Genomic DNA, 12,145 nt, shown 5'->3' with positions numbered 1-12,145 from the left:
ATCAAAACCATATGGTACTGGCTAAGAGACAGAAAGGAGGATCAATAGAATAGGCTTGGGATAAATAACCTCAGCAAGATAATGTAGGATAAACCTAAGATCCCAACTTTGGGGACAAAACCCCACTATTTGACAAAAACTGATGGGAAAATTAGAAAACAGTATGGGAGAAATTAGGTTTAGATCAACATCTCACACCCTAAACCAAGATAAGTTCAGAATGGGTGAATGACTTAAATATGAAGAAGGAAACTATAAGTAAATTAGGTGAACATAGAATAGTATACCTGTCAGATCTACGTGAAAGGAAAGATTTTAAGGCCAAGCAAGAGATAGAGAATATTACAAAATGTAAAATGAATAATTTTGATTACATTACATTAAAAAGTTGTTATATAAACAAAACCAATGCAACCAAAATTAGAAGACAAGCGACAAATTGGGAAAAAATCTTTATAACAAAAACCTGACAAAGGTCTAATTACTCATATTTATAAGGAGCCAAATCAATTGTACATACACACACACAAAAAATCAAACCATTCCCCAATTGATAAATGGTCAAGGGACATGAACAGGCAATTTTCAGATAAAGAAATCAAAACTACCAATAAGCATATGAAAAAGTGTTCTAAATCCCTTATAATTAGAGAAATGCAAATCAAAACAACTCTGAGGTACCACCTCACACCTAGCAGATTGGTTAATATGACAGCAAAGTAATAAATGTTGGAGGGGATGTGGCAAAATTGGGACACTAATGCATTTCTGGTGGAGTTGTGAATTGATCCAACCATTCTGGAAGAATGGAACTATGCACAAAGGGCTTTAAAAGACTTCCTGCCCTTTGACCCAGCTACACCACTGCTGGGTTTATGCCCCAAAGAGATAATAAGAAAAAAAGACTTGTACAAAAATATTCATACCCACACTCTTTGTGATGGCAAAAAATTGGAAAATGAGGGAATGCCCTTCAATTGGGGAATGGCTGAAGAAATTGTGGTATCTGTTGGTGATGGAATACTATTGTGCTCAAAGAAATAATGAACTGGAGGAATTCCATGTGAATTAGAATGACCTCCAGGAATTGATGCAGAGTGGAAGGAGCAAAACCAGGAGAACATTGTAGACAGAGACAGATACACTGTGGCACAATTGAATATAATGGACTTCTCTACTAGCAGCAATGCAATGATCCAGGACAATTCTGAGGAACTTATGAGAAAGAACACTATCCACATCCAGGGAAAGAACTGTGGGAGTAGAAACAGAAGAAAAACGACTGCTTTATCACATGGGTTGATGGGGATATGATTGGGGATATAGGTCTCTAAATAATGACTCTGGTGCAAATATCAATATGTGTTAACTTGGAAAAAACACAGAACTATTAAATAGTCAGAAAAGCCACTCTCTAATTAAGGAAAGGGGTTCAGTGCTTAATTAGGCCTCCACACAGAGCTGCAGCTACATACCCACACAGAGCCCTGAAACTCTGGACTCTGGTTGCTCTGGCCACTGACCCCTGGGAGAGCCAACAATGCTAGATTGGCAAATACAAAGAGGGACAGAGCTTGGGGGTCTATTATACCCTCTGGAGAACTCCCAATGGCAAAACTGCATAGACAAAACTACAAGCAGGCACAAAGAGGTTGCAGCCAGCGTCCGGGAGTAGTCAACTAACACAATCCCAAAGGAAAGGGTCAAACTAAGAGCTGGGCTTCCTGAGAGAACTTTAACATAAGAGAAACCTCTAAAACAAATAAAAACACTGGACAATTTTATTATGCCAGCATATCCCACCCACACTAGGATTCCCAGTTTTAAAGTCTATAGTTTAAATGTGTGCCTAGTAAAGGGCTTTCTCCAAAAGGCATGGGTAAAATTGAGGTATCCAAATTTCCAGACGATATAGGCAAAAAAAAATTCTAAATTAATTAATTAAATAAACTTAATTTAAAAAATAAAATAAAATAAATTACAATATCCCATTTTACAGATGTGGAAACCATGGTAGAGGACAGGACTTATTCAAGGCCACACTTTTTTTTTGAAAAATTTAATTAATTTAGAGTATTTTCCCATAGTTACAAAATTCATGTTCTTTCCCTGCCCTCTCCCCAATCCCCCCTCCCGTAACCCCACTTGGTTTTACATGTGTCATTGATCAAGACCCATTTCTATACCATTAATATTTGCACTAGGGTGATCTAGAGTCTATATCCCCAATCATATCCCCATCGACCTCAAAGTCACACTCTTAATAAGCAATCTGGTAGGAAGGGCCATTATTATCCCCACTTTTTGACAGGGAAACTGAAGCAAGACAGGACAGGCCAGGACTTGCCCAGAGTGACCCAGCTGGGACACTTATGAGGCTGATTTAAACTCGGTTCCTTCACTCCAGGTCTAGCAAGCAGTCCACAGCACTAGCTCAATGGTATTACTGTTTGGGCACCACTAGAAGGTAGAGTTCTGGTTCCGCCTTCTCCTAGGTCCTGGAAAAAAATGACAGCAACGGAGGGCCCGCCCCCGCCTCGTCCCGCCCTCTCTCCTTCCGTTGCTGCTTCTCCTTTCCACTCAGTAGGGGCGCTCTATCCCACTCTCATTTCCTTCTCTTCCATCAGTGTTCTCCCGTGGCTTCAAGTTCCCAGTGCGCTTGCTCCTTCCGTCGGAGGTCCCCAACCTCCCACGGGGCTGCCCTACTTACTGCCTGATCCTGCGTTGCAGGGTCCCCACTGAATCTCAGGCACGCAGCCTCCCTAAATCTGGGCTTCGCGTAGAATGAAATTCAAGCCTTGTTCCTGGCCGAAGTCACGGGCCGTGGGCCTCGAGGCTCTAGCGCGGGGCGAGGCGGAGAAGCGGGCAGCACGGCCGGCTTTCCCCGGGTGTTTGGGGCGGGGCTGGCCGGCTTGGGAGGGGTCTTGGGCGGTGGCCGCCGTTGGGGGCCAGCCGAGAAGTCCGCAGGCCTGCCCCTGACAGGTAGTAGTGCGCGGCGGGGGTGGTACCCCATCAGCAGCCCTATTCAATTCTCCGGGGGCTGGGGAGTGTATGTTTGGAGTAAGGGGCGAAAGGATTAGGGTCTCTAGGGCTAGGGTGGGGTGTGTGTATGGTTTTTGGGGGTCCGGTATAATTGTGGGAGGCGTGTCAAGGTATAATAAGTCTGGGGCGGGGTGGAGTCAGGAGAGAGCTACCGAGAGCGAGAGCAAACTCTTTCTAGGAGGCGGTGTCAGGGTAGAAACCTGAGACTTGCGGGTTGGGGTTAGAGTTCAGGCCTGATTTTGAGTGAGCTGGAAGGTGGTCAAGGTCTTACCTAGACTTTGTGGGAGGTGGGAATGCTTCAGACTGGTTTGTAGAACCAGTTTGGTTTGTAGAAAGGGTGAGGGGTGATCAGGATTCAGACCTGCGACTCTTGGGCAGTGGGAAGGCAGGTATGTGTAAGGGATATAGGTTAAAGTATTTTAGGAGTCTGATGTTTGGCTTGGCGTATTTGTGTATCAAGGGCTGCCTATTGGGAGGGAGCAGAGGGCCAAGATGTTGGGGAGTTTGTGAGATGAGACTTGTGTGCTAGCCTCCAACCTTAACAACTGCGTCTCACGTGGTAGCCTGACTTCACCACTTTTGGAAGCTTCTTAGCTCTAGATTTCTTCTGTGTTTTCCTAGGGATAAGAGAAATTTCCATGGAAGCTGGAGAGTCTCCCCTTCAAACCACATTGTATCATGCCGAGGTCTGTCAAAAGAATAAAAGCAAAGTTTTAACAAAAGGTATTATTTGTGCTAGGATAGTTTAGTGGTCAGGAGCCTGTGGGCCTGAATTTGTATATTTGGGTACCTTGCTTCCTGGATTAGCCCTAGCAATCAGAAAATTCATCACAAGTTATTTCATCTCTCTCCCTGACTTTAGGTAAGTCCACAGCTCAGTAAGACATGTTTTTGAAGAGATAACAACTTTTGTGGTCATGTGAAGAATTAATTCACACTTTAAAAAAACAAACCCTTACCTTTTGTCTTAGAATGAATATTGTTTATTGATTCCAAGACAGGAATGCTGTAAGGGCTAGTTAATCACTTGCTCAGTTATACAGCTAGGAAGTGTTTGAATCAGATTTGAACCTAGTACCTCCTGTCTCTAGGCCCAGCTTTCAATCTACTAAACCATCTAGCTGCCCTGAGTCAATTTACACTTAATGAATACTTAATCTGCAAGCCATTGGGCATATAAAAAAGTATAAGGCAGTATAAGGGAAGATGGGGTGTTTGTTTAAAAAGATCAATAGGAGTACAAGGCATTCCATGATATGTCAAACATGAAATATAGAACTGAAGACTAGAACTGACCCTTATCTTCCAGATGGGGAAACTGAGATCCAAGGATGAAACTTGCCCCAAACACACATGTTCAGAGAAGGGATAGAGTTCTGTGGACTGGAGTGGTTAGAAAAGAATTCACCAAGGAGGTGTATGCTCAAGTTGGGCTTTGAGGGGGTGGGTTGATTTTTAAATTAATTTAGAAAAAAAGCAGATGGGTTCAAACTATGTGGTATTTACAGTACTAGGGTGAAAATAAAGCAGTATTAATTTGACTATCATGTGCAAGATTAGAATAGGTAAGAGATAAGAGGAAGGCAATAGGTTAAAAGGCTCCTGTATACATTTGAAGAGTTCTAATTGTTTTGAAGCTTCTTCATTACATCAAACTTCAGTAGATCTTTCTGAACTTGAACTCATTACTATGAATTTTTCTTTTCCAGGATCAAGCAGAACAAAGCTAATCTCTCTTCCCTTAGGCTGCCCTTCTAGTATTTAAATACAGGTCTCAAGTCCTCACTTCTTCTCTTCTCTATTAAGCATGCCTGTTTCCTTCATCTGATCTTTATGACACAGTTTAAGTCCTTATCCCACCATCTATAAGAAGTCTTTCCCAATCCCTCTTAATTCTAGTCTTTTCCCTCTACTGATTATTTCCCATTTATCAGGATGAAGCTTGTATATGCCTATTTGTTTGCCTGCTATCTTTCCTCATTAGATTATGAACTCATTGAGAACAAGGACTGGCTTTAGTTTTTCTTTGTATCCCCAGTGCTTGGCATATAGTAGGTACTTAATAAATGTTTATTGACTGACTGACTCCTGATACCCTTGAAATACTTGTTTATTATTGAATTGAAAATATAGTACCCAGAACCAGTCTGGGGAAACTGTTGCCTCTTTCAGTGAAATTGTCACTTCCCTCTTTCAGGATATTGACTGTTCTCATTTAATGAAGCCTGTAATTGTATTAGCTTCTTTGCCTGGTATGTCCTATTGCTGGCTCATATTGAACCTACATTCCTCTAAAATCTGATATTTTTCACATAAACTATTTTCTTGCCATGGTTTCTTCATCCCTTAAGAAGTTGTGGTTTTTTTTAAGTACCCAAGTAAGAGAATTTATATTTATATTTATTTAATTCCATCCTGTTAGATTAAATCCATTCTAATCCATCAAAATCTTTTTAGATTTTTATTCTATCATCCAACTGAAGGATAATTTTCAGCTTCATGGGTTCTGTAGATAAACAATCTCTTTATGCCTTTATCCAAGTCTTTCATAAAAATGTTCTGAATAGAGCTGGGGAAGAACAAATCCCTGGGGTAATTTGCTATATGCCTTCAAGGCATTAAGGTAGTTCAAATCCCACCTAAAATTTCCATTATCTCTTATATTTTTCCATTTTGTCCACAAGAATTGCATGAAAGACCTTCATATGCTTTGCTGAAATCTAGGTTTACTATGTCCTGATCATCTTTCTAGTAAACCTTAATATCACATGAGGTTAAGGTGGCCTGATCTGTTCTTGACAAGGCCCTGCTTCCTCTTTTAGATGTTCATTGCACATCACTTTTAATTTCAAATCAAGCTTATTGAAGATAAATTTAGTGACTCCATTCTTTTCCCTTTTGAAAACAAGCACATTTTGCTGTAACATCTTTTTCAAAGATCACTGAAATTGCTCAACAATCACATCAACAGTTCTTTCAGTGCTTTGGGATGGAGTTTATCCAGAAATTGCAACTTTGAGAACAGTGAAGTACCATCTCCATGAATCTTATCAATTCTTTCTCTACAACAATCTTTCCTATCCATTGTCTTTGTACTAACATTGTCCTTACTCCAAATTAGGGTCTTAACATTTCTTGCCTGGACTACTTGAGTGATCCTCCTGATTATAGTTTTCCCCCTTTTTAATCCATCATCCACATACTGATTTAAAAAACAATAATGAACCCTTACCTTTTGTCTTAAAATCAATACTGTGTATTGGTTCCAAGGCAGAAGAGTTGTAAGGACTAAGCATTGAGGTTAATTGACTTTCCCAGGGTCACCCAGCTAGGAAGTATCTGAGGTCATATTTGAACTCAGGATCTCCCATCATCGAGCCACCTAAAACTAATTTTTTAAAAAAATAAAATACTTTTGACCATGTCATTGCCTTACCCAAAGCCTTCAGTGATTTTCCTAATAGGATAATAGACAAGCTTCTTAATCTGTCCTTTAATTCTCTACAATTTGGCTCCCTGCCTACTTTTCCAACTTTACTTCGCTTCTCCCCATCATTAACTTTGCATTCCCGTTTGGCTGGAATGTACTAGTTATTCCATGAATTTTATACTCCACTTCCTGCCTCCATCCAGTGCACAAGCCATCTCTCATGCCTGTAGTATCTCCTCACTTTTTGTGTCAGCCTCTCTGAATCCTTTTCTTCCTTTAAGGGTCAACTCAAGTATCTCCCCTGTGAAGGCTTTCCTTGTTTCCAAGTTGTTAGTGCTCTATCCTTGCTTAATTTTCCTTGTATGTTATTTATTTGTGGAAATATTATATTCCTTCATTAGAATGTAAATTCCTTGAGGGCAGGAACTATTTTTTTTTCTTTGTGCCTCCATTACTTAGCATAGTGACTTGTTTACAGTGTTTAATAAGTGTTTATTGAATTATCTTGTATTTCAACTTCTCCTTAGCCACTTTCTTTCTTTTTTTAGGGCTAAGATCATTTTGCCTTGTTATATAAAGCAGAAGCAGTTGCTTAGTTCTACTTTTTTCCCAGGGATTGTTACCTCATTCATTCCAAGAACTGGTCTTATCCATTCTTTGATTTCCCTCTTGCCCCAAACATGGTTGAAATTTTTTTTTGGTTGTCTTTGGAATTAGTTTCCACCTTTCATTCTGAGCTCTAGCACTTTTAATATTAAAATGAGATGAGCAAGATGATGTTTTATATTCTTTTGTAATTGCTATCCCTTGCTTCCTAATATTCTATACTTATTTTTAAGTAATATGAATAAGCCAAAGAATTCTCTACATTCAGACTGGTCTCTTAAATTGCTCTCTCTTTTCATTGGAACTAGTGGCATTAGAATTTAATTTTCCCCCCTTCCCTTTGGATTGATCTCCACTCTAGGTTTTTAAACTCTGATATCCTGTTTGTCTTTTTTTTTCTGTATCCTTTGATCTCTCTGTTCTAGAGAATGTGGGGGATTGTCAGACTTGCCTGGTTTTCCTTTCTTGCTTTATCTTGAATTCTAAGGAGGAGGAATTGTTACTTCTCCCCCAGATTTCTATCATTTGTACCTAAACATCTAGCCAGTTCTTTATTGTTAGTCAGAATCAGATCTGAATCACATCCCCGCCTTATTTTTCTTCCACTTTTTGAAGAATAAAATTACCATTAAGGCTAGCCAAGAATGTGTCAGCTGCCCTGCTTTTAACAGAAAGCTCCAGATGTCTAGATAATTGGAGTTCCCAAACACTATTGTATAAGACTTCCATGCCAGGTTGGTGATAGTTTCTGAAATATCTATTTCTTTCTTCTGTCCAAGTGGTTCATGTTATACTCTCAAGACAATATCACTTCTGTTTCTTCTTCCATTGATTGTTACCCAAATATTCTCCATCATGCATCCCCTTTTTTCTTTATTTCATCACATGAATATACCTTTTTATGGTGCCGTTTCTCCTTATCTTCTTGTTAATTCCTTTTGAATAAAGTATACCCTTACATATCCATATTTTAGGAATGAGTGGGGTAGGGGGACTAGTTTGAGGGAGTACCAGTGTTAAGTCTAAGGGGATGGTAGGATATCCCTATAAAAGTGTTCAGTAGTCACTTAGAGTTGTGGTCATGGCTAAAGATATAGATTTGGAAAACATCTGTAGAGAAGTATTAGTTGAAGCCTTGTGAATAGCTGAAATTTCTGTGGATAAATAGACTAAGAGGCTGAGGACACTGGGAAATGCCCACATATAAGGGGGAAGAAGACAAAGGAATGGCTAAAAAGATCAGACGATAATTAAGACATAATGTGTCAGGAGCCAAGTGAGGGAGGAAATTTTGATAAAGATGGAGTGGATAGCACCATCAGAAGATGATGACACAAAGCCTGTGGGGAAAGACAATGAGTCATTGGATTTGGTGAAACAGAGGTTGATGGGAAGCAATTTCAGAGAAGTGTTAAGGTGAAGGAGTCAGATTGCAAGGGACTGGGGAAAAGCATGTGAGTGGTGAGGAAGTGGAGGCACTGAGTTAACTTTTAGTTTGAGAAGCTTTTGGGGGGGAGGGGATGAAAGGAGAGAAGGGATAGTAAGTGCCTTGGTGTGTAGCAGGTTTGAAGGAAAATGTTGTTTCAGCTTAGGAGACCTGAGCAAGTTTATAAGTGTAGAGAAAACCAGTAGGGAGAAAATGGGGCAGGATTCTGAGGAAATAAAGTCAGGAATATGGTAGATGATCATTACCCAAACCTAAATAACTACTTGTAGGCAATTGACAATGTGTACCTTTAGGGTTTATCTTTATCTTGGAGTGGATTGAAAACCCAGGCTGGCACCAATTGTACTTGACCAACAGACAGACTTGTTTAACATATACCCAGTGTCCAGTATGATAATTTGACCTGTCATGTTCCTCTGCTGAAAGATCTTCACTGGCTCCCTATCTTCTCCTGAGTAAAGTTTAAACTCCTTTTTCTGGCTGTTAAGGCATTCCTCAATCTGGCTCTAGCTTACCTTTTTAAAAAACCTTTATCTTTTGTCTCAGAATAGATAACTGAATTTTGGTTCCAAGGCATAATAGAATTAAGGACTGAGCACCTGGGGTTAAATGACCTGCTTAGTATCCCATAGCTAGGAAGTATCTGAGATCACATTTGAATCCAGGATCTCTCATCTCCAGGCCTGGTGCTCTATTCACTGATCTACCTAGCTGCCCCTACCTTACCTTTTCATATTACTTTGCTTACCCACTTTAAGTTTTAAATTCTAACCAAACTGGTAGCAGCTAGGTGGCTCAGTGGACAAAGTGATGACTTTTGGACAAATCACTTCACCTCTGTCTACTTCAGTTTCTCCTTCAGTAAAATGGGGATAATGAATGATAGCTCCTGCCTCTCAAGGTTATTGTGAGGTTCAAATGAGACAGTAGTTACAAAGTCCTTAACACAGTACCAGGCACATAGTAGGTGCTATGTAAGTGCTGGAAATTATTGTATTATTATTGATTATCTCTGTCCTCCATACAGGCCCTGTGTTTCCTTCTGTGCCTTTTTTTCACATGTCATCTATGCCTAAAATATCCTTCCTTTTCTTCACATATTTAATTCCTAACCATTCCTTAAAGACCAGTTCAGATACGTAAATGCCATTTTTTTCATAAAGCTTATTCTGGTCTCTGTTCCATTCCCTTCTCCCCAAACAACTTTCTCTTTTTCTTTCTACTTAGAGTTTGTTTATATATTTTAAAATTTTAAACTTAAAAACCAAAAAAGGGGAGCTTTTCCAAATGTATAAGGTTTCAAAAAGGGGATTCTATATGAAACACTGAATCTCCATACTACTTGTTCTAATGTACTATAGAATAATGTAATATTGTATACTTAGTTTTTCTGTAGTTTTGTTTTATCTTCCTACTATACTGTAGCCTTTAGGGGGCAAGGACTTTGCAAACTTTGTATCTCTTCATTATCATAGTGTTTTCCACACGTTACTTCACCTCTGATCCATGTAAAATGGAGGTTGCTGTTTTTCCAGGAGACTCTTTTTGCCTGTCTCCTAAACACAGAAGGTTCTTTGGTGTTCCTGGATATTATTTGAGAAAATTGGGGCTCAAGTCTGCCACAGTTCCTAGTGAATCCTGAGGCTACCCTAAGTCCCCTCTTCCCTAAGGCCTCTATTTAGATAAATTATGAAGAGATCCTGAGAAAGCTCCTGAAGAGCTAAAGCAGTGACAGCTTTCCTTCCCCCCACCCTTTAATCATGTTTGCTGTTAGGGAGTGCCAGTGGCTCCTAGCTGGGAGATATTTGGCAGGGTTCATTAGCTCCAGTTTAGCTTGAGGTTCCTGGTGCTGGATTAGAGATACTTTCTAGAAGTTGTTTTGGAGGAGAATGTCAGCTATCCAAAAATGAAACCATCAAGAGGAGACAGAAATACAATCTCCAGGCTTCTGTGCTAAGCTAGTGCTTAGTTTAGGAAGGGTTGTCATCTATGTGGGATGGAGACAGGCAGAGGGTGGGGGGATGGGGAAGGAAGGAGAGGAGATTTAGCAGATGCATAGCCTCCAGAGAGGAAGGTTGTGAGGGGAGAGCTATAGTTTTGGTCAAGCCTCCTGTGCCAAGGTCCTGAGTAGTTGAGCATTAGACACTATTTTCTTCCCCTCCCCCAACCCCCTCCTCCATCTTAATCTATTATGGTAATGGAGACCTTGGAAAAAGCTTTTTCAGTCTTTTTGTATCTCTGACTTTTTGTCAAGACTTAGACCTGGCTGGGAAGCCCAAACCATTCACCAGGCCCTGCAGGCTGAGCCTGAACTGTTACTGAGGGATTGAGCAAGGAGTATAGACCCCTCTTATCTGTTCTGAGCATGGTAGACTAGCTTTAGTAATGGTTTATATAGCGATTAATAAAACAAGCTCCTTTTTCCACGTGGTGTCAGTTTTAAGTAGGCCTGAAGGGTAAGTATGGTTGCCTGATTAGGGTGAATTAGGGGAGTGGTAGAGATAGAGATGATGGAAGAGAAATAGACTCACCTCTTCTTGCTGGAGCATCTTCTCCATTGCTTCCAAATGCAGGTTGCTATGGTTACCTCCTCTAAGTGGGTTTCATGGCAGAGATTTTTTTCCAGTTGTATTCAGAGGTTTCCTCTTGATTTGAAAGGGGACAGAAAAGGACATTCCACATTAGGATAGCCAGTCAGCAGACAGGGAAGGACAGAATTGATAGAGGTGTTGGTACCAGTGACAGCAGCTTTGTTAGCTGCTGAGGCTGCTGCAGAAGTTGTGAAATGGTGCAGCCCTGTGGAGCGCAGGCTCAGGACCCCTGTCTGCAGGGTCCTAGTGCTAGGGCTTTGCTTCCAGGTATAAGGGCTGGTGCCAGAGGAGGAGCCTAGCATGGGCAAACTAGTCATTAAGGTTTCCTGAGCACCCAGCTGATTGCTCCTTGCTTATTCTCCAAAATCCTTTGTTGGGAGAAGGGAGGAATATCATGGCTTCTTTGTATTCCTTTAAATGGTCCTGGGACCACCAGAGATAATGTGCAACACATTGAGTTCAGGTTAGAAAAGGAGAAGTTTCCTATCAGCAGTTTGGTATATAAGCACCACCCATAGTAAGAAGGGCATGATTGGTCATACTGGGAGGTGAATTTCAGACCTAGAAATACTGGGACTCTTAAATAAGGGCCATTGTAAAGGCTTATACATGTCTATGTGGACCCTATGTGGAAGAAGGTAGTGGAACCAATTCCAGTGTCTCTATCTCAACTTTTTCAGATATGTTGAGAGGCAGTGTGCTAATGAAATTAGAGGAAATTGAGGAATATGGGTTCTGATTGGGTCCACTACAAATTTTTTATGTAATCTTAACTGGGTCCTTTTTGTGGCAAGGTGCTCCTTTTATGTCTCCCTAACTAACTCACTATTCTGTTCAAGATGTAAGCTCTTTCAAAACTTTTCATACTTCCTTAAGTCTTTCACAGCTACCTGAGGCTAAAGTTATCCTCAAAAAAACTTCATTTGATCTGTTCATCCCCACTGGCTATCTTCCTCTTATCATTCCTCCTTTTGTGGCTAACCTACTTGAAAAGGATGTCAGTCATAGGTGCCTCTACTTCCTCTCCTT

General features: G+C 40.5%; 1 protein-coding gene and 1 long non-coding RNA gene across 21 annotated transcripts in view; one reads left to right on the top strand and one right to left on the bottom strand.

Annotated features, from left to right (window-relative positions):
• LOC103093166 (uncharacterized) overlaps nt 1-11,590 on the bottom strand; it is a 71,876-nt gene extending 60,286 nt beyond the window's left edge. Inside the window, exons 1-2 of one of the 3 annotated variants that reach the window (XR_469297.2) lie at nt 11,057-11,590; nt 2,711-3,730 (exon numbers count right to left, since the gene is read on the bottom strand). This is a non-coding gene — a long non-coding RNA (uncharacterized LOC103093166). The remainder of the gene's footprint in view (nt 1-2,710; nt 3,731-11,056) is intronic. The other 2 variants (XR_008913099.1, XR_008913100.1) reach the window with 2 other exon arrangements.
• Nucleotides 2,847-12,145, top strand: part of DCTN1 (dynactin subunit 1) — a 39,864-nt gene continuing 30,565 nt past the window's right edge. For 13 of the 18 annotated variants that reach the window (XM_056803620.1, XM_007496923.3, XM_007496917.3 and 10 more), the window contains exons 1-2: nt 2,856-2,982; nt 3,664-3,728. In XM_056803620.1, the coding sequence (XP_056659598.1) occupies nt 3,681-3,728 (48 nt within the window). In that variant the 5' untranslated portion in view covers nt 2,856-2,982; nt 3,664-3,680. The other 5 variants (XM_056803611.1, XM_056803607.1, XM_056803614.1 and 2 more) reach the window with 5 other exon arrangements.

This window comes from Monodelphis domestica, chromosome 6, assembly GCF_027887165.1.
Source record: "Monodelphis domestica isolate mMonDom1 chromosome 6, mMonDom1.pri, whole genome shotgun sequence".
NCBI lineage: Eukaryota > Metazoa > Chordata > Mammalia > Didelphimorphia > Didelphidae > Monodelphis > Monodelphis domestica.
This window is presented reverse-complemented; position numbering and strand designations above follow the sequence as displayed.